A 22487-nucleotide genomic window follows, 5' to 3' on the forward strand; every position below is an offset into this window, starting at 1 on the left:
GAACATGGGCTGGCATATGCAAATATTGGGGGCGTACATATTAATGATCCCGACTGTTACCCAACAGTCAGTGTTATGTTGAGATTCGCCTGTTCCTCAGAGGTCGTTTAAACAAATGAGATTTATATAAGAAGGAGGAAACAATGGAGTTTGAGACTCACTGTATGTCATTTCCATGTACTGAACTCTTGTTATTCAACTATGCCGAGGTAAATTAAATTTTTGAATCTAGGGCACCTTTAATTAATTTAAATTATCCTTTGACGAGGCAGCCATTGTAAGGCCACAAGACTGAAAGTGCATAGAAGTGTGCCATTTTGGCTGAATCCCAAGTTTGTTTATCATTTAGAAAAGTCACTTGGCTTTCAAGTTGTATTTAGTCTGCGGGCAAATGTTGTGCTTATGACACATGTTTGTCTTGAAATCTTTACCTGACTGATCCACTTACTTCGTCCTCGACGTCGGTTCCGTACCACTCTAGTGTAAGTAGCTTCGGTCAGTTTGGTGTTTGTCGAAGTTCAAACAAAGAGTATAGAACCCAAGAGGCGAAACTCTGATGCTTTTTGGGTAACAGCCACTAGTTGGCGCTTTGGTAGCAGCCATTTTGGAGTGAAAATGACAACTGGACAATATAATCCATCACATCTTACGCACCCAAAATCGGCAAATCTCACAGCCAAATCAGAAACGCAATAGAACATTTTTCAAATTCAGTAAATTTTATGACACCTACAATAAATATGTATTGTCGTAGTCTATATATGTTTTACGTTATCACTTGTGGAATCCAACCATTACACATGATGTAACGTAGTTAGCCTACTTTATTGAGTATTTCAATTATATGCAACTTTACATATTTACTATTAATAGTAAATTAATAAATTAATAATTAATAAAGTTAAGATCATCATGTTTGTAGCGTGATCCAGGGGATTAAATTGGAGTAAATTACTCGGTCTATTTTCTGATGCATGTCCTTAATTTAATTTCATATGTTTCTGTTTTTACTGTTATTTCCATTTCTTATGTGTTCCATTATTATTATGTATTTGGTTCTTTTATGTATTTGGCAATTTTATTTGTATAGCACATTTCATACACAATGGTAATTCAAAGTGCTTTACTTTGAATTACCATTGTGTATGAAATGTGCTATACAAATAAAATTGCCTTGCCTTGCCTAATAATTCAGTGTTTATAATGCTAATACTTAAACTTCAAAGAATTTTAACCCAAACTGACTGTTTTTTTATAGAGAGCAAAGGTTTTGTGAAACACAAAGTGTGTAAAATAAACTGTTAAAAGGATTTGATGATCACTAGTGATAGCATTTTATTCTGTGTTGTCGTCATTCAGGTTGTGTTTCAGCTTTAATGTACTTTTTTTTTTAACAAAGCAGCTGATATTGCCATAGAAACTAGTGGACTGCTGAGTCGCTTTCACCCCAAAATGGTGAAGTGAAGCGCAGGGCTGATGCTGGGCGCCAGTGTTGCAATGGAACGTTCTATTGAGTTTCACTAGGTTAAGTTCTTTGGTTCAAATCTAACAGACCATAAGCTGGAGCAACTTTTTACGGATATGACGAGTCATGCACAGGCGAGAGACGTACAGTATGTACGCAATTTCCTGCGAAAACCATCCCGTCATGTCTAAAATATTAATAAACTTTCCATAGTGAGTCATGGTAAGACAAAAACACGTTTTGGAAGAATTCAAGCATTGATTATGTTGACATTGAATTTTGTTCATTTTGAACAAAAAGAGGTATGCTGTTTAATAGTTGCTCATATTAAATTGTCTAAAAATGTTCATTGTCAACCTTTTCTACATTTGATAGTTCAAACAACTTTTAAAACAGAACAGTACAAAAATAGGCTAGAGTTTATAATTTGTTTAAATTCCTATTCAGAGAAATATCTTAGCCTTTTTAGCTTTAGACATGTCACTCAAAGTACTGTTAAAAGACATGCTCCATGAGTAACAAACAAAGACTCCCTCATATAGCCCAAAAATAGAGAGATGCTGAAAAGAAGGAACTGTTTAGGATAGTAAGATTCCCCTTCGGGAAGATACTGTGTAACTTCTGTAACATGCTTTTTGTTTGAAAGGTGTGCCACTATGCAGGGTGCCTGTTAGAAGAACTGGTGTCCTTGTGCTAATTAGTAAACTAGGAAGCTCCCAAGTCCTGTTCATGAATGCTCTTTCTGCAAGCGCATCTTTCTCTAGGCGCAGTCAAGCGTGTACAATTATCCACCTGCTGCTCGCAGACGGCACATTTTTTTGTCAGCCATCTCCTTTGCAACAAAGTTCTTTCTCCAAACATTTGCGGTTCATGCCCTCGCGGCTTCTTTAATCTAAGGTCTCATTTGCTGAATAGACTGGAGCTTCATCATTATGCACTTTAGCTCTGTAATAAAGAGCGGCATTGTTAAATTCGGTGTCAATCGAACTTTTAAAAGTAATTTTAACATGTTAAAAAGAACTATGAATCAAACGCAAATGCAAATGCAATTATAAAATGCAACTATATATACTTTTTGTTTTGTTTTGGAGAGCTGTGCACAGTTACCCAACCCCCACAAAATAAGAAAAAGAATAGTCCTATTCTACTGTTCCCTTTTAAATGAATTCAAACTCTTTCTTCGCCTTTCTCTCTGGTCCTGCCTGCTCTTTGAAACTCAAACCTTGTTGATGGTAACATAACAACCGCCTCTGCAATGCCCTGTGACCTCAGCCTCTTTGCACTTCCTGTGCCCAGCTCTCTGATGGGAGGGATCTGCTGTTGCACCTGCGGTTGGGCAGGTGACAGAGGAATTCTGGGAGAAATGGAGCCTTAGAAATACAGCAGCTTCTCTCTGACACGAAGGTTAAAGCCATTGAGAGCAGCAAAGATTAGACGCTCTTTGTACTATCAGCGTTAAACAAATTAATCTATTGCTGCTCAGCTGACTGTAAAATCTCTAGATTTACTGTTTCAAGGCCTAAGCCACAGGGTCAACCCATGCTGCCTTTCCCACAATGTCTAAAACACATATTAGAAAGCCTTTACAAAGTTTTTGTCTGCTTTTTAGGAGTAAGTATATAAAAAGAGCTTATGTGTGTGGGTATTAAAGGAGGATTCATTTCCCCCCAAAACATTTTTTTTTTTTTTTTTAAAAAGAGGTACTATACAATCAATCAATCAATCAATAACAAACAACAAAACAGCAGTGTTCCAACTTTAAAAGCTGCAGTGCTGTTTTACAGAATAGAACAGAATACAAATGTAGGACAAAATATATATTATTTTTATATGGTTGACTATGAAGCCGTTTTTCAGATTCAGCAAATAGAGGTTTGTAAAAGTAGCAAGAGACCAGTATAAAGAGAACCAATGAGCGTCATGGTCCGGGTCAAATCGTGTCAACTCGAGTTAAGCACAGACGAGCGCACAGAAACTGACCCACGTGTTCTTTGAGCTCTGTCTTTTTATTCAAAGCTCTTTAAAAAGTCTTTATTTATTTGTTAAAAAGCAAATAAACATGTTAAAATTGAAATAAACTTGTTATTATTATTATTAATATTAGATTATTATTAACATTTTTTGCCAAAGCGACAGTTCTGCCTTAAGTTTCATTTTTATCTGGTTTGTTAAAGGATTAGTTCACTTTCAGATAAAAATTTACTGATAATTTACTCGCCCCCATGTCATCCAAGATGTTCATGTCTTTCTTTCTTCAGTCGAAAATAAATTAAGGCAGAAAAAGTTTACGTATGTCCTACGCCTTCTCTATTCAACTTATGGATCAAATGCGCCAGTTTCGTTTTTTTCCGTAAGTTGGAAAGGCGTAGGACATACAGTGTAAGCTTTTTGAAGAATACGGAAAGCAGAAGCACGTGCAAAGCGATCATTTGTGTTTATAAAGCATATACAGTTGTATATTTTTCGAAAATGACCGATCGTTTCACTAGATAAGACCCTTATTCCTCGTCTGGTATCATTTAAAGCCCTTTGAAGCTGCACTGAAACTGTAATTTTGACCTTCAACCATCTAGAGTCCATTGAAGTCCACTATAAGGAGAATAATCCTGCTATGTTTTTATCAAAAACCTTAATTTCTTTTTGACTGAAGAAAGAAAGACATGAACATCTTGGATGACATGGGAGTGAGTAAATTATCAGGAAAATGTTATTTAAAAGTGGACTAATCCTTTAAAACTACAAGAAACTCAAAACTTTTAATTAACCTACACTTTTTTGCTTTATTGAAATGCACAGTTTCATCCATAATAATACGCTATATATACTCCATAAAATTTTGGCAACAGATTAGAAGCAATATTATTAATTAAATTCAACACATAGAATTGAGTCAGAATTAATCAAATTAATTCCTTAGATGTCAACCATTTAAAACGAGTAAAATTTAAGTAAAATTTAAAGGTGCCCTAGAATTAAAAATTGAATTTACCTCGGCATAGTTGAATAACAAGAGTTCAGTACATGGAAATGACATACAGTGAGTTTCAAACTCCATTGTTTCCTCCTTCTTATATAAATCTCATTTGTTTAAAAGACCTCCGAAGAACAGGTGAATCTCAACATAACACCGACTGTTACGTAACAGTCAGGATCATTAATATGTATGACCCCAATATTTGCATATACCAGCTCATGATCAAGGCATTACACAAGGGCAGGCAGTATTAACGTCTGGATCTGTGCACAGCTGAATCATCAGACTAGGTAAGCAAGCAAGAACAATAGCGAAAAATGGCAGATGGAGCAATAATAACTGACATGATCATTGATATCATGATATTTTTAGTGATATTTGTAAATTGTCTTTCTAAATGTTTCGTTAACATGTTGCTAATGTACTGTTAAATGTGGTTAAAGTTATCATCATTTCTTACTGTATTCACAGAGACAAGAGCCGTCGCTATTTTCATTTTTAAAAACTTGCAGTCTGTATAATTCATAAACAACTTCATTCTTTATAAATCTCTCCAACAGTGTGTAATGTTAGGTTTAGCCACGGAGCACTATCAAACTCATTCAGAATCAAATGTAAACATCCAAATAAACACCATACTTACGTGATTAGACATGCTGCATGACGAACACTTTGTAAAGATCCATTTTGAGGGTTATATTAGCCCTATATTAACTTTGTTTATGTTGTTTAAGGCAAGCGCAAGCTCCAGGGGCAGGGAGCACGAGAATTTAAAGGGGCCGCAGCCTGAATCGGTGCATATTTAATGATGCCCCAAAATAGGCAGTTAAAAAATGGGGTATTTTGAGCTGAAACTTCACAGACACATTCAGGGGACACCTTAGACTTATATTACATCTTTTGAAAACACGTTCTGCGGCACCTTTAAACAAAAATATCTGAATAACAGACAGACGTCAAAGATGATTTAAGAACTCTTTATTTTTTATTGTGAACTTTGAAGACACCTGATGATAACAAGCAGAATCACTGAAGCAAAGAGAAACACAAGAATTAACAGAGGCTTAGATGTTGATGGCGATTTTATTGAAAATGTCACTATTACGGTGATCAGTGTTTCATTTAGTTGGCCGTTTTGACTCTTTGTCGGTTTTTGTAATGGCATTTGCTAATTTTACACATTTTAAATGGTTGACTTTTAGGGAGTTAATTTGATTAATTCTAACTCAATTTTTATATGTTCAGTTTAATTAATAATATTGCTTGTAATCTGTTGATACAATTTTATTGAGTAGATAGAGCGTATTACTTTTTACAGTGCATATTGAAAACGCCCGCCTGTGTAATGCACTGCACAACACAAGTAGCCTAAAAATACTATAGTCTAATAATTTATAGTAAATAATATAGTGTTTTTGAACCATACTATAGTAAAGTAATTGAATTAATTTGTTGTGGTAATTCTATTTGCTGTGGTAATATAACAACTATAGTAATATAAACAAATTACTTTACCCAATACTGTACTAAGTTTTCTACAACTTCAGGGTATATTATACTACAATATACACTGTAGTAAAAACTAAAGTATACTACAGTATTTATTACAGTTTATCAGTTCACTCCTACTACAGTAGGGGAGAGTGGGGTAAGATGAGCCAGTGGGTAAGTTGACCCACCCCCTGTATCTTAGCAACTGTACCATTTTCTTGTCATGTGACCATATATTTTAGAACCACCCGTTATTTCTGCCAGACTGTGAAAAGGAGAAGCACATTTGAGGATTGGAAGTCACTTATTTACTTTTGGCTTGTCAAAGTAAAATTTTAACATAACAGATATAATGGCTGTTTCATCAAAGCAAATTTGTCCAGGTCTAAAACTATTTATGATTCATATTGGTGATTTAGCAACGTATAAAATCATGCAAGTCATTTAGCTAAATATTATTCTGAACTGGTAAGCTAGCTAGCTTTTCCTAAAATGGCAGCTATGGGGCAAAGTGAGCCAAATGTTGTGGGGTAAATTGAGCCAGCATTTTAACTTACCCCACCATAAGGCAATGAATTTAAGTTAAATCTGAAGTATAAACTGATGTAATTTCAATGTAATATTACGCAACTGGTTTAGTTTATCTTTATTTGCGAGTTTATTTGATAGGAACAGTGTACAAGTACACCAAATCCTTCTCTGATATGAACCAGAGGATGTTTAATCAAATATATCTTTCCACCTGTAGTCTCTAATGGCCTAACATGGTCGACATTACAGAAAAACTACCATGTCAAGAAGCTTTTGACTAAAATGTTTATTAGTGTCAGTGACATTTATTCATTCTTATTTAGTTTTTATTTAATTTTCCTCAACAAACTCTCCGTTTAGTCTGTGTATGGGAAGGTTACAACTTTGATGTTCAACATATTGTTTCAGAAATGCAAACAATTAAAGATACGGAAATTTCAGCTTCATTTGGTTGGTTTCATGTTGTTTAATTTAGCTTTAAAAAAATAAATATTTGTAAAATATTTTTACAAAGAATATTTGTAAAAGGAAATGTTATTATTAAATTTGTTTTTAAAATAGGTACATTATCTTTAAAATTTCACATGGGTTTGATTCAGATTCAGTTAGATGGTCAGTTTACACCCTCCTACTGACTCGGCTCAACTTACCCCATAACCTGGGGTAAATTGAGCCAGAGGAACACTTCTTATAAGAAGCCATATTTTTAGAACCCTTTGTCATAGATGTATTCTGATCATTTAAAGGGATAGTTCACCCAAAAATGAAAATTTGATGTAGGCAGTGATGTCTGACACTCATTGACGTATACGTGCGAGACATCAGTTCCGCTGTCAGAGCGCGATCAGACCTCACTAAGCAAGTGCTGAACGCAGTTGGACATAGTGGTGTTTTAGAGGTAAAAAATTATATAAATACTGTTCAGTTTCTCACACAAACCGAATGTTTCATGTCTTAGGACATCAATGTGTCGTCACGAGCCGCAGGGTTTCATTTGGATTTGTCTATGCAAGGTTTTTCGACTCTTATTGATCGAGTTCAGATGGTAACGGTTGGAGTTAAAAATAATCATTTGTGTTCTACTGAAAAAAAAAGGCACCTACATCTTGGATGCGCTGGGGGTAAGCAGATAAACATCAAATTTTCATTTTTGGGTGAACTATCCCTTTAACCCTCTACCGCATGGTGTTGCCATATGGAAAAATACTCTTTGTGTTTATTTCCTTGCCACTGTCTCTTGAAGAGAACATTCTCATTTTTTTATTTTTTTGTTGGTAAGAGAAGACCTTAGTTTAGCCAATGATGTGCTTTGGTTAAGTCACATAACATGCATTTTTTTTCTGTGGCGCGATTTCTGACAGATTGCCGTCTCTTGTCGGTAGTTGCTGAAAGCAAACTAAAACGTCAGTAACAAACAAGGACCCGCCCATGTCACATTCACAAAAAAATTTTTAACATCATCTCAGATAAGTTATGATGACATATTCCCCACTCAAAAAAGTTTTTATGAAATTAGTTTTTGGTAAATCGATAAAATGTCTGTGTTGCCATATGGCATTATAAGTGTATTGTTAGGGTGAAATACACCAAATGTCATGTGTACCTGTGCCTCACCTCTGAAAAACTCTAAAAAAAAAACTGCTTTTTGAAGTTTTGTACAGAAAAAAGGTGAAGTTTCAAGGATTATGGGTGGTTCATGTTCATAACCTTCCTCTCATAAGATTGCATAATGCTGAATTTTCATGAACTGCAATGTTTTTGGTTTTATGTCAATGTTTTATGACACATGATGAACAGTATTACATTTGTTTTTAACTGTCTAAATTTGCAATTTAAGTAATATTCATGAAAAACGTAATGAATTCTAAGAATATACAGCATTATTCAGTAAAAGAGAATGGAATAAATAAAAGCACAAGATGTTGGAAAATATGTATAAGGTGTTGTTTATAATACTGCTAAAGCTTATAATAGCACCAATTGATTCAATACAAACAACATTTCTGAGGAAAAATATTAACTATATACACTTACACTTATTCTAAGTTATTTCCACTATTGTATGTTGTTGCCGTATGGCAACATATAATAAAGTACCTTAAAATATATATATATATATATATATATATATATATATATATATATATATATATATATATATATTTTTTTTTTTTTTTTTTTTTTTACTGTATTTCAAGTTAAGCCATTCTAAGAAAAGAAAAATACTTTTTTGTATAGGTCTATCATAATGCACGCAGTAGAGGGTTAAAATGATAGGAAACATCCTGAAATTACTTTAAATACTTTCATTGTACTTCTACCTCATTTTCCCTTATCTTGAGGACCACATAGGCTAAGTAAAAAAAGGCTCATCTTACCCCACTCTCCCCTATGCTGTAGCATTCATTAACAAAGTGTTGTAAATACTATAATATACACAATATACTACAATTTACTATAAATTACTATAGTATTTTTGTCATGTGGGTATACAATAACAATTTTAAATAGAATAAAAAAGTGAAAAATAATGCGGCATCTGTTCTACAAAAAATTATTTATTATATTAGCCTATTTAAAACAAATTAAACAACTTTTCATTCTTATTCGGGAAATGCAAAATTTATTTTTTATTCATGCTATATTTTATATCTTCAACTGAGAAAGCCATTTTCCAAGAGGACTCCCAAAAACAGCAGCGGCGCGTTGGCGTGACGTCACACGTGTGCGCCGAGATTCGTTTATCATATAGAAAAGTCACTTGGCTTTCAAGTTGAAAGTTATTCCGTGGGCAAATGTTGTGTTTATGACACAGATGTTTGTCTTGAAGTCTTTACCTGACTGATACTGATCCACTTACTCCGTCCTCGACGTCGGTTCCGTACAACTCTAGAGTAAGTAGATTCAGTCCGTTAAAGTTCAAATCTAACAGACCAAAAAACTTCCATAATGTAGGGACAACCTCTGCTTCTTTTTTGTTCGGTTTGAGTAAATATTGTATGTTTTATATATCGTATATTTTGAATAAGTATTTGCTTCGTTTCACCAATTTTGTTCACATCTCATCTGCTGTTATTAAATGGTATATATTGATATTATCGTTAAATTGTCTGTAGGTGTGAATGTGTATGTATGTATATATATGTGTGTGTGTGTGTGTGAGTCCCAAGCCATATAAGGAAAAATCAAGGTAAGAAAAAGCAAAAATAATTAATGGACAGTCTCTCTCATAGATGGCCCATCTATGAGAGAGACTGTCTGTGTAACATCCATGACACTGTCTTCTAGGATGTCTCTGGGTTTCCTGAGGTTTGTTTTGAGTCAGGCACTGAGCCGCAGTCCTCGTCGAACCATCAGCCTGGTCAGCTTATCACTGGCAGCCAAACCATCGACCCTCAGGCCAGCATGGTGTTGCCATACTGTCCCGCCCTGGCTCTGTATGTCCTTCTCCACAGACACTGAGAGCGGGGACACAGACATGACAGATACCCAGAAGGAGACTAAAAAGTTGGACCCGAAAACACGGGTCACTTTTGGCAGCGTGGGTAGGAAGATTGGCCAGCGTCTTATACAGCTACTGGGTGAGGATGGTGAGGATTTGGGTACAATGCACCGCGCCGAAGTGATACGACTGATGGACCAAACAGGGCTGAAGCTTGTTGCCATAAATGACAATTGTGATCCTCCATTATACAGACTGATGAAAGGGAAACAGATCCACGAGGAGCAGATGAAACTTAGAGACGCACAGAAAGCCAAGAAAGGTGCGTTTCATTCAGTCATTTGCATAGTGTTTGTTAAAGAAATAGACATTTCATGTTAAACCTAACCTTACACCTTTTTGGTGTACCTGCAGGACCCGCCCAATCAAAGGAGCTCACTTTCTCCTCAGATATTTCCCTTCACGATTTAGATACTAAACTGCGGCAGGTCGTCAGCTGGCTGGAAAAGAAGAACCACGTCAGACTCACTATCCGAGCAGGAGCAGACAGTGGCGCACCACTGGTATGGAAACAGAATATGTATTTCCTTCAACTTCTTTGATTAGTAAATCAGTGCATTGTTCGAATGCACGTCCCATTTCTATGCTTGTGTTGTTTAAAGTGAATAATGTTCGCACAAAAAAAGTTGGATTAGAACTAAAGGATTAGTTCACTTTCAAATTAAAATTTCCTGATAATTTACTCAACCCCATGTCATCCAAGATGTTCATGTCTTTTTTTTCTTCAGTTGAAAAGAAATTTTCAACTGAAGTTTTTGATGAAAACATTCCAGGATTTTTTTCCTTATAGTGGACTTCCATGGCCTCCAAACGGTTGAAGGTCAAAATTACAGTTTCAGTGCAGCTTCAAAGAGCTTTAAACAATCCCAGATGAGGAATAAGGGTCTTATCTAGAGAAACAATCACTCATTTTCTTAAAAAATAAAATATGTATACGTTTTAACCATAAATGCTGATCTTGAACTAGTTCTCTTCTTCTTCTCTATTTGAATTCCAGCAGTGTAGACACTGCTAAGTGTATTACTGCCCTCCACAGGTCAAACTGATTGTTATATACTTGCACTAGCATATTGTATGACAATTTAGTGCAAACTTTGACCTGTGGAGGGCAGTAATACACTTAGCAGCATCTACACTGCTGGAATTCTAATAGAGAAGAAGAAGAGAGCTAGTTCAAGATCAGCATTTATGATTAAAATGTATAATTTTTTATTTTATTTTATTTTTTTAGAAAATGAGCTACAGTTTCTCTAGATAAGACCCTTATTCCTCATCTGGGATTGTTTAAAGCCCTTTGAAGCTGCACTGAAACTGTAATTTTGGAGGCCATTGAAGTCCACTATAAGGAGAAAAATCCTGGAATGTTTTCATCAAAAACCTTAATTTCTTTTCGACTGAAGAAAGAAGGACATGAACATCTTGGATGACATGGGGGTGAGTAAATTATCAGAAATTTTAATTTGAAAGTGAACTAATCCTTTAAATAAATGTTCCAGGTTCAGAACCAGTTTTATGGCTAGTATTTTGTCCCTGAGCTTATAAATATAGTAATAACAGTAATATGCTTATAATGGAAGTCTATAGGATAAGTTACCAGACTGTTGCAGATCATATCTACATTTCGCAGACACTTTTATCCAAAGTGATGAACAACGTGAGCAATTTATAAGAGCCAACAGCAATTCTACTGAATCTTTATACCTGCTATGCTCTGCTGTGTGTTATCAGAAAAAATATGCAGCTCATTGTTTCATATCACTTATATTAATTCTTGTATACAAAAATGTGAGTTGTTTGAGCTGTGAGACTACCATTTTATGGCCTAGTTTCACAAACAGAGCTTAGATTATGCCAGGATTAGGCCTTAGTTCAATTAGTACATTTAATAGGGTTGGGACCATAAATCGATTCATCTCAGTTCGTCGATCGATTCTGAGATTTTCTGAATGCATTGCGATGCTTTCGATTCTGAGCTTAGTTGTTAACAGCAGATGGCGCTCTAGGCTGGATTTAACCATGCTCAAATGCTCACAAAGAAGAGTGCTCGTTTATTCGGCTGAGTCTGAGAATGTATTTGCACCTCAGAATGCTTTCATGCTGCAAGATTAATGTAAACACCCTTGTAATTCACTTCAACCTTTCCAAACTTTATGAATGATTATTTTGTAGAAGGTTCAAGTGGTGTGTGCAAGGAATTGGCAGCAAGCAGAGTTAGTGTTTCTGAAGCACGCAGTGCCATCTGCTGTTAAAAACTAAGCTCAGAATTGATTAGAGAGAATCACAATGTATTTCATGATTCACAATTCAACGATTTATTGCCCAGTCGTAATATTTAAAGGTGCCCTAGATTCAAAAATTGAATTTACCTCGGCATAGTTAAATAACAAGAGTTCAGTACATGGAAATGACATACAGTGAGTCTCAAACTCCATTGTTTCCTCCTTCTTATATAAATCTCATTTGTTTAAAAGACCTCCGAAGAACAGGTGAATCTCAACATAACACCGACTGTTACGTAACAGTCAGGATCATTAATATGTACGCCCCCAATATTTGCATATGCCAGCTCATGATCAAGGCATTACACAAGGGCAGCCAGTATTAACTTCTGAATCTGTGCACAGCTGAATCATCAGACTAGGTAAGCAACAAGAACAATAGCGAAAAATGGCAGATGGAGCAATAATAACTGACATGATCCATGATATCATGATATCATGAATCTCAACATAACACTGACTGTTACGTAACAGTCGGGGTGTACGCCCCCAATATTTGCATATGCCAGCCCACGTTTCCAACATTATGAAAGGCATTAGACAAGGGCAGAACGTCTGGATGTACAGAGCTGAATCAACAGACTAGGTAAGCAAGCAAGGACAATAGCAAAAAATGGCAGATGGAGCAATAATAACTGACATGATCCATGATAACATGATATTTTTAGTGATATTTGTAAATTGTCTTTCTAAATGTTTCGTTAGCATGTTGCTAATGTACTGTTAAATGTGGTTAAAGTTACCATCGTTTATTACTGTATTCACAGAGACAAGAGCCGTCGCTATTTTCATTTTTAAACACTTGCAGTCTGTATAATTCATAAACACAACTTCATTCTTTATAAATCTCTCCAACAGTGTGTAATGTTAGGTTTAGCCACGGAGCACTATCAAACTCATTCAGAATCAAATGTAAACATCCAAATAAACACTTTACTTACGCGATTAGACATGCTGCATGACAAACACTTTGTAGAGATCCATTTTGAGGGTTATATTAGCTGTTTGAACTTTTTTATGTTAAGGCAAGCGCGAGCTCTTGGGGCGTGGAGCACGAGAATTAAAGGGCCACACACCCTGAATCGGGTCATTTCTAATTATGCCCCAAAATAGGCAGTTAAAAAAATGAATAAAAAAAAATCTATGGGGTATTTTGAGCTGAAACTTCACAGACACATTCAGGGGACACCTTAGACTTATATTACATCTTTTAAAAAAAGTTCTAGGGCACCTTCAAGTAGCTTTTATAAACATGCCTTGGAAAAAAACATTACTTGTGTGCATGTTGAGAAAAAACAATGGCACTGACATATTTTAAGATATTATAATTAGCATATTATGTGTTCAGTATCTTTACTAAGTGACATCGCCATCTACTGACCTGGCATGCATAATACAGTGTTTAGTCATTTTCATGAATCTGTGTGAACGGGAATCGTTTTTTACAATATTGTCATCTGTACGTGAAAAACACAAAAGAAAAACTTTTCCATTTTTAGTACACCATTGTCATGTAAACATACCCTAAAAACATAAGCAGAAGTTAAAATCACTAAATTAAAAATGGTAAACAAATAAAAAATAGACTAAATGTCAACTAGTAAGAGGAACACACATTCACTCATCTGAGCTTAGTAATTATAGGCTATATTAGTCCACAAGTCACTTTACAGGTACTGTTATCATAAAACGGTTTTAAATTCTACGGTTTATAGTCAGAATTATAGCGCTCATATTTTATTGTGAAGTTTAGCGGAGGACAGCAAAATGGACAGCAAAAAATTTGCAAGACTTTCTAACATTGACAGATGGAGAATATACATGTGAAATCTAAGTTATGCACTGAGGACAACTCTACATCTCAAACTCCCTAAACTGCACAAGTATCTGTCAGAGCATCTGACGGGGCAAGCAATGCTAAACTTTACATGTTAACTAGATCTTAGACAAGTTATTTTTAAGTCCTTAATAAAGCATGTCTCATGTTTAGAACAAATTGCACTTTCCGTGCAGCAGCTCACTCAGTGTCTTTTTCTGGTGTGCTAGTGTCAAACTACTTTATAACTATTATAAACTGTATTGCCTCAATTTTAGTAAATTATAGTCAATAAAATATATATTGTACAAACTCGATATACCGCCCAGCCCTAGTACATTGTTGAGACTTGTGACTAGAAATGTGAGCATTTGAACATTTCTTCCACTACATTGTCTTGCGCCATAGAATTCCATAGTACAGGCCAGGGTTCCCACTCTTTCATGAACACCAGATTCAAGGACTTTCAAGGACTTTTTAAAGCACCGTTTATTTTATATCAGGCACCTATCAAATTCACATCACATATGGAGATGACGTTGTTCCAAACCTGTTTGAATTTCACTGTTCTGCTGAACACAACGAAATATATTTGGAGGAATGTCAGTAACCAAACAGATCTCGCCCCCCATTGACTACCATAGTAATTTTTTTTTTTTGAGAGTGTGCGCTTCGGGTGTATTGCTCAGAAAAGCATGTGTCAGACCATCACGCAGATAAAATGTTTAACCGGCAAGGCTTTAAAACTCATGCAAATAATACACTTTTGTGATTGTGAATAACTGCAGTGTTCCGTGAATATAACTCTACCGCTCTGTTAACGTGATGTGAATGTGCCAGGACTGCAACTGACAGAAAGCACTAAAGCACGATACAACAATATTTCTTCAAAAGCAGATAGTGGAGACCTTTTAATCGTCCACGATCAAAATCGCACACTATAAGAATGTTCATTTCAGACACAGCAAGTGTCACAGCTCAAATGTCCAAACCTCGCATAATAACAAGCGAGGGGAAGTACCGCAATGGAAAACACTCTGAAACTGATTGTAAAACAATATTCCAAAACAAATATACTAGGAATAAGAGGGGCATCTTATAATTTTCACAACATTTATTTCAAATTTAATTCAAGGACTTTCAAGGACCAATATTTGTTTTTAAGTACTTTCTAGGCCTTGAATTCATGTGTCTGAAATCCAAGTACTTTCAAGGCGTGTGGGAACCCTGATAGTAATTGCATGATTTTTGCTTGCTTTAACATGTCACAGATGTTGTCAATAGAGCTTGATTTGACCCTGGAACATTCCTTAAAGTAGGACACAGCCAGTGCATAAATACTGGAAATATTGGGATTTGAAACAGTAGTGATCACATAATTAGTTTATTTATACATAAATTCATTGTATAAACTTAAATTCACAAACAATAAAACAGTTACATTTGCTTTTAATATTAACCTAACATGCTTTGAAAATTACAGGTACAAAAAAACCCCACAGGTACCTAGATTATGATTTTCTTTTTTTTTTTTCCCTAAACAGGACAAAGTCTTAACTCAGATGGTGGAGAGGATATCAGTGCCGGTTGGCTTTGTATCAAAACCCTCTGTGGTTCGTGGGGGTCGTGCTGCCATGTGCGTCCTTCGGCTTGCTACCGCTAAAGAGCTGCAGAAGAAGGAAGCAGAGACTTCGAACAAGAATTTAAAACCTGACTTTGAGACACCAACATCTCCTGATACCTCCTCTACAGAGGAGCCAAAAGACTTAAAGCAACAATAAAAATCTCTGCAACGGTTGCATATTTTGGAACAAGTTGTGTCCTGTGGGGTGAAATTAACTTTTGGGTTCACTGGACTCTACAATAAGAGGGGTTCTAAAAGGTGGACCACTGGATTTGCAGTGTTGTTGAGCTCAGAATAAATGGATTTTGCTTTGCTGACAACACTTTCAGATTTAATGGTCTCTAAATCAGAACTTTTTAAACTGTGGGGGGTTTCTGGGATGTCTGCTTTTAGGATTGTAATACTTTCAGAGCTGAATGATTGCAGCTGACCTACTGATTGAGGACTTGAGGTAGTCTCTGATTGGCTTAAATGAGGAATTGAAGATTCATCTGTATTTGAAGTTTTTGCTTGACGTTTCTTTTTTGGTTTGTGGCCACTCAGACGGGATGCCAGGGAACGTTTTGGGCGGGGCTTCAGCTGAAAGAGAAAGAGGGCAATTATTTAACATCTTTTGCTTCCCTAAATATCACATCAACCACTCAGTTACAACCTAAAGATCAAGTCAAAAGAAAAAAAAGTCAGTTTCATGTGAATGATAAGTAGTTACCTGTTTCTTTTCAGGATCATGAACCACGCCATGGCGCTGTAAACTTTGCTGTGGCGAAAAAAAAAAGAAAAATGTTTTAGGAACCATTTCAGTACACTAAGTACATAAAATTCTTACAGTACACTGATTTCATTAAAAAAAAAATGTATTAAGCTGGATTATTATATAAAGGTGCATCTAGAATATCATGAAAAAGTTTTTTTTTTTTTCTGTAATTTAATTCAAAAAGTAAAACTTAAATATATTCTAGATTAGATAAAAGATTCTAGATACTTCATTCCGGGCGTCGTTACACCATTACGCCATTTCTCCATCACTGCACATGTGCAGTACTTTCCAGTTTTGGTTTTCAATCTGATCAAGTGTTTACATGTCCTCTCGATCGGATTAGAAAAGCATTAAACCACCCCTTCCAATCCGATCGAAATTCCATTTGGATGGAGCTCAATCGAATCAATTCAGCTGTTTACATGAAGGTTTTTCAGTCCGATTGAGCAATCAATCAGATTACGGATTACTGGTTGCATGTAAACGTAGCCTGTGTGCTAGTGGTTTTTGGACATCTTAATGTAAAAATCTTAAGCCCAGAACACACCAAGCTGACACCGACGAACTAGTGGCGACGGAAGCAGACTGCGGGGTTGACTCGCGTCGGCAGAATCTGGGTCCACAGTTGCCCTGACACACCAAACCGACGCTTGACACCCGACGGCCAAGTAGCACGTCCGTTCTGCGCCTGCGTGAGAAGAAATGCCTTTCTGTACCAGCAGGTGGCAGTAGCTGAACAGCTAATCAGAATGAGCAGACGGACCGACGAGCTCCGACGCCGGTTCAACATGTCAAATCAGCCGAAAAAAGCCGACGAGGACCAACTTCAGCCGACGGTGCGGAACACACTGAGAAAACTTAGTCGGCCGACAAACAAAAACTGCCCGACCGTCAGCTTGGTGTGTTCCACGCTTTACATGTTGTGCCTTTAAGCCCTGGTTGTGACACCTCATTAATTTGCGTAAAGCCCTTTTTCTCATCAAAAAGTTTCTCACAACATTTGAAGTATCTATATAGAATTTATGCACTACATTTAAACACAAAGTCGTCAGTTTTATCATAATTTTATTAATAATTAGCAATTCCATCAGCGATATGTTGCGTTAAACAAATCCTTGGATTTTAGTTAGTGAGGCGGACGAAAGGAAAGCACCGTTACCTTCATGGAAAAGGACTTTCCACAGCCAGGATGAGTACAGATGAAGGAGCGCTGCTGTTCATGGAAGGACAGGATGTGACTCTGCAGGTTGAACGCAGTGGTGTATGAACGGGTACATCCATCTCTGGGGCAGTGGAACACCATTCGCTCTTTAGAGTGGACATGTTGATGCTGCTTCAGGAACCAGCTATCCCTGAATGTTTTCTTACACTGATCACACTGTACCCTGACTGAACACACACACAAACAAGTTATATTTTGTAACTTTCTATGAGGTCACAAGCTATTGTTAGGCTATTAGGCTTACCTATATGAACTTTGCTGTGGTTTGTCATCTCTGTCCAGGTCTTGGCCACAAATGAGCAGCCCTCAGCTGTGCAAGAATAGCCTGAAAATTTGTATTTTGATAAAGACAGATGGGATTTATTACATGAAAGAGGGTGATGCACATCTAATGACTTAAAGAGCCAGAAAAAGCACCTTAACTTGGTGTTTCATTCAAATATACTGACATTTTTACTTGTTACAACAGCATCGATTGGTTCATCTAACAAAGCTACTGCCTATTGGGGAACAGGAGACTGTACACTTTATTTTGCAATGCAGAGATAAGCTATTTCCTGTGAATGTACGAGATTTCCCATTCTTTAGCCACAATAGTTAAATAACTAGAAGAAAAACAAAGTGCAGTAAATAGTCAATCTATTTGTGCTACAAACCAGTGTTTATGATTACAATAATAAATTCAAATCATATAACAAACATCAGTCCAGTTTGCAATATCACGCAGCAAAACAGACTGCCTTTGTAGAGCTAAAATAAGTGGAAGTGAATGACACCGGAAGCCTCGCACATTCGAGTTAAAAACAGCTTGCTCTAACTTTAAAATATCACACGAGTTGTGGACTGTGTTAATGTTTTTTTTCTGGAGAGGCCAGGGTATCCTTCAAAAATTCACCTTGTGTTGTCATACAGGTTTGGAATTAAAGGTGCAATATGTAAGAATTTTGCAGTAAAATATCCAAAAACCACTAGTCCAGTGTTTTATATTTTGTTCACTTGAGTACTTACAATATCCTAAATGTTTGCAACTATTTGTAAATTGTGAGAAAATTGCAACTTTAACCAAGGCTCCGGGACGTGTGAGTCGTCGCCTGTCATTTGCGTCATTACCCTCGGTTTCCGGTTTTATTTTGTAGAAACCATGGAAACACCAAAGACGCTTTAATATTTACATGTTTTAATAACTGTTTTGATATATTTATAGACAAAAAACTAATTATTGTTATATAGCTGAACATGTTTAGTCTTATTGTTTAAATCTAATTTTCTTGATTTTTTGCGAGTGCCATGCTTTACCATGCCTAACCATGCCTCAGAGAAAAACACTATTTTGTGAAGTAGCTAACACAGCATAATCAGATGCAGCTTTATTTTTAGTAACAGTAATACAGCATTTTCTCCATCAAACAATACGTTTTTAAATTAAATGCATGTCATTTATAATAAGATATTCTTACTGCAGTGTGCAACAGTGTCTCACAGCAGCCGCCGAGTGAACGCACAGAGTTCAAATGTATCTAATATGATAAACAGAGCTGCGTTTCCTCATACACATGACTGGAAAAGCGGAAGCGGCGCCGGCGACTGTGTCATAATAAAAGTGAGGCGTGTGTTGTGCAATCGCTCCAGCGGCCTCGTTCAGCTCCCACAATACTCGCTCCTGCTCTGCTTCATACTACAGTAACGTTAATAATCGCATCCATGAACATGATTTCTTCCCGAGTCCTATCCCAATTGTTTCCACTGGCTGTGATGTGAAGACAACATGTCCCAAGATTCCGCATTCAAACTTGCCATCATCAAGCTACAACTTTGTTATGAATAGGCCTCTAGCGGATATAAATCTTACATATTGCACCTTTAACCACTGAACTATTCCTTTATGAACTACAGAACGAGCAGAGAACATACCCTTGTGTACCTTCTCATGGCGCTTCAGGTGACCACGCTGTGAAAAACGTCTCCCGCAGCCTTCATGTGAGCACCTGATGACCAGAGACATTTCAGGATGTTCACAACAGCAAATGAAGGAATCAGACACACTTAGTTCAAATTCAAGTGTTATGTTAGTTTACTGAGAAAGTCTTGAATTAATGACCAAAAATCAAAGAGACATAAGATAAACCAGTGGAAAAGGTCTTACAATAACGGTAGCAGCTGGGTGTGTGAACACTCATGGGTTTTCAGCTGGTTATTCTTCTTGAATGCTTTGCCACATCCTTCAAATGTACACTAAAAAAACATAACTATTTAGACAACAACACAAATTCACATATATAACATACTCTCTTACGCTGGTTTCACACTGCAAGCGTCAGCAGCGCATATTTTTTTCGCCGTGCAATCTTAATTTAATTTAAACCAAACAACACTTTTACAAGATATGAGCCACTGTCTGTTTCCCTTTTTTGTCCATACTTCAAACCTGGGTATGGCAACACCATTCGAGATCCTATAATCGTTCACAATTTAGCATCTTCAGTATCTTGTCATCATGTTCAGAATGTTTGGTGGCGATTGCATGAATCCCATAAGAGGAGTAGTTAAAATTTGAGAGCTTGTTTATTCAAAACATATATCTGACTTTATGTTGGTTGGAGCTAATGACTGTAAATTAGAAAGTTGCCTGTTTTAAAGAGAACAATGTGTGTACCGAGTTTGGTGACTGTAGTTAAAACTAACCAAATACCCACACTTGCGGTCTTTGCACTTGACCACTTGTCTACTTACATAATGTATTTCCTGTATTTGGCTCAAGTGTTAAAGTGGGCATGAAGACTGCAAGTGTGTGTAGAACTTTTGATTGCCCGATGGGACACACTTATAGTCTTGCAAAAAACGTTCAACGTTTACAGCTTTATTATTATTATTATTATTATTTTCAGTACTTTGCATTTTAAAATAAAGTTCTAAATGTTCAGTGGTGGCTATGTAACTAACAGAAGAGACTATTTTAAAATTGTGGTGCTTCTTTAAGTGATAAACAGCAGTTGCAAATGTTGTACAAAATACACGTAGCCATACTCATCTTTGCACCAATAAAATGCACAACACTTTATATTTTACTACCAAATTATATGTAATATATAATTAATTTAACTTATAGTCATATGTTTTCCCTGACATCTCGCGATTTCGTGGCATGTGAATCCCCGAACATAATGCATGATGGGATACGCTTAGCCTCGAATACCACTCTGAAGCGGTATTCAAGATAGTGTGGATTTAGTGTGCTTTAAGGGCACCGCACTTGGACTTGGGTAAAGTTGGTTTTATATTCACACATTCGGACTTCTGATAAATTCAGACTTTCCAATAAATGTGCAATAAATTAATGTTTGCGAATTTTAAGCAGCGGCATGATATTGACAACCAACGATTGTCAACTTACATTTTTCACAGTCGATCAAAATAGGCAAGTATTGTTTTAATGGCATATTTATTTGTGAATGTCCACTGAATGTCCAATGTAGTGTGATTAACAAGGCTATTGAGTACGGATCTCCGAATGTGCGAATATAAAACCAACTTTACCCAAGTTGCACTTGGGCATTTTTAAGACATGGGACAGTTTTGTGCACTTACTTCCTGTTGCGTGAATTTTCCCAGAATTTTCATTTTTGGGTGAACTATCCCTTTAAGACCTTTCTTATCTTATTTAGTCTTTAAATAATACCATGTTACTTTGTATTTATGGCTAAATGTGTTTATTTTTACTTACTATGTACTGTTTTGTCTCATGTCTGTGAATACGTGAAATATGTTTCTTCAGGTTGGTGTTTGTGGTGAATCCTTCTTGGCATCCGTCCTCCGTGCATCTGTTAACATACATTACATGGGTAAATGACAGCTTGCCATCCTATTAATACCAGGCTTAAGAAAACTCACATACATGTAAGGTCTCTCGCCGGTATGTGTCAGCGTGTGACGAGCAAGGTGATATTTCGTGCAGAAAGATTTGCTGCATTCGTTATACTCGCACTTAAAGGGCCGCTGCAAAAGAAAATGTATATACATTAAACTGCTTAAAGCTTACTGCTTAACTGCTGACAAATGCCATACCGTTTAAATTAATTTACATAAATCCAGTTTAAAACAGCTTTCAGAACGCACCATACAAACGCTTCCGTTTTATTTATATGGGATTTATTCATGCTTATGTTGGCCCTGCGCATAACTTACCTTCCCTGTGTGTTTGCAGAGATGCGCTTCAAGTTTCCATTCTTTGTTATATGACGCTTGACAGTCAGGAAAGGAACAAATAAATGTTACGCTGGGATTATTATTATTTTCATGCATTCTCATATGTTCAGCTATAAGCTAGCACGTGTGCGCCTTCATTTTGACCGTCAACGAAACGTCTGACGTCACAACAAACGTCAACGCTACCATGAGACTCCAGTATGGAACGCCAGCGAGGCCAAAAGCTTAGAAACATGCGTAAAGAAGAACGGTTACTATCATGGACCGCGGAATGTGCCAAAAGAAGGGCAATACCTAAAGTGGTTTGCAGAACTTAGCACAATGGAAAATATTTCAGAATCCTGAATTATAATGCATTATAATCATCCCAAATCCTTGTTAATGTACATAAAGATTTCATGTAAGCAGGCTTGGGAGGGTTACTTTAAAAATGTATTTCGTTACAGTTATAAATTACTTCATAAAAAAAGTATTCAGTAACGTAATCCAAGTACTACAATATGAAAGTAATGTAATCTGATTACTTTGGATTTCTTCAAGGTCACACACACACACACACACACACACACACACACACATATATATATATATATATATATATATATGAAAGAGAAATCTTTATA

General features: G+C 36.3%; 2 protein-coding genes across 4 annotated transcripts; one reads left to right on the forward strand and one right to left on the reverse strand.

Annotated features, from left to right (window-relative positions):
- Window positions 1-437: 437 nt before the first annotated feature.
- On the forward strand, window positions 438-15874 carry mtif3 (mitochondrial translational initiation factor 3). Of its 3 annotated transcripts, none has more exons than XM_048189749.1 (4): window positions 438-482; window positions 9750-10225; window positions 10318-10466; window positions 15603-15874. In XM_048189749.1, exons 2-4 carry the CDS (start codon window positions 9751-9753, stop codon window positions 15837-15839), a joined length of 861 nt encoding a protein of 286 aa, XP_048045706.1. In that variant the 5' UTR covers window positions 438-482; window position 9750; the 3' UTR covers window positions 15840-15874. The 3 variants fall into 3 exon arrangements, with proteins under 3 accessions (XP_048045706.1, XP_048045704.1, XP_048045703.1); XM_048189747.1 differs by lacking the exon at window positions 438-482 and adding an exon at window positions 9151-9355; XM_048189746.1 differs by lacking the exon at window positions 438-482 and adding an exon at window positions 9372-9651.
- On the reverse strand, window positions 15427-22037 carry gtf3aa (general transcription factor IIIAa). Its single transcript, XM_048189745.1, has 9 exons — window positions 21844-22037; window positions 21554-21654; window positions 21383-21479; window positions 19805-19893; window positions 19573-19646; window positions 17906-17986; window positions 17599-17828; window positions 16392-16439; window positions 15427-16261 (listed from the first exon to the last, which is right to left on the reverse strand). Exons 1-9 carry the CDS (start codon window positions 21964-21966, stop codon window positions 15917-15919), a joined length of 1188 nt encoding a protein of 395 aa, XP_048045702.1. The 5' UTR covers window positions 21967-22037; the 3' UTR covers window positions 15427-15916.
- Between the last annotated feature and the right edge of the window lie 450 nt (window positions 22038-22487).

Source organism: Megalobrama amblycephala, linkage group LG4, assembly GCF_018812025.1.
Source record: "Megalobrama amblycephala isolate DHTTF-2021 linkage group LG4, ASM1881202v1, whole genome shotgun sequence".
Lineage (NCBI taxonomy): Eukaryota > Metazoa > Chordata > Actinopteri > Cypriniformes > Xenocyprididae > Megalobrama > Megalobrama amblycephala.

What these genes read in the sequence shown, in the direction of transcription:
- mtif3 (XM_048189746.1), top strand. Translation starts at nt 9,584, where the DNA reads ATGTGTATGTATGTATATATATGTGTGTGTGTGTGTGTGAGTCCCAAG. An exon ending in CCATATAAGGAAAAATCAAG is followed by an intron (nt 9,652 to 9,749) that starts GTAAGAAAAAGC and finishes ACTGTCTTCTAG; the next exon opens with GATGTCTCTGGGTTTCCTGA. An exon ending in CAGACAGTGGCGCACCACTG is followed by an intron (nt 10,467 to 15,602) that starts GTATGGAAACAG and finishes TTCCCTAAACAG; the next exon opens with GACAAAGTCTTAACTCAGAT.
- gtf3aa (XM_048189745.1), bottom strand. Translation starts at nt 21,966, where the DNA reads ATGAGAATGCATGAAAATAATAATAATCCCAGCGTAACATTTATTTGT. An exon ending in ATGAGACAAAACAGTACATA is followed by an intron (nt 19,894 to 21,382) that starts GTAAGTAAAAAT and finishes ATGTTTTTTTAG; the next exon opens with TGTACATTTGAAGGATGTGG. An exon ending in ATGATCCTGAAAAGAAACAG is followed by an intron (nt 16,262 to 16,391) that starts GTAACTACTTAT and finishes TTTCTCTTTCAG; the next exon opens with CTGAAGCCCCGCCCAAAACG.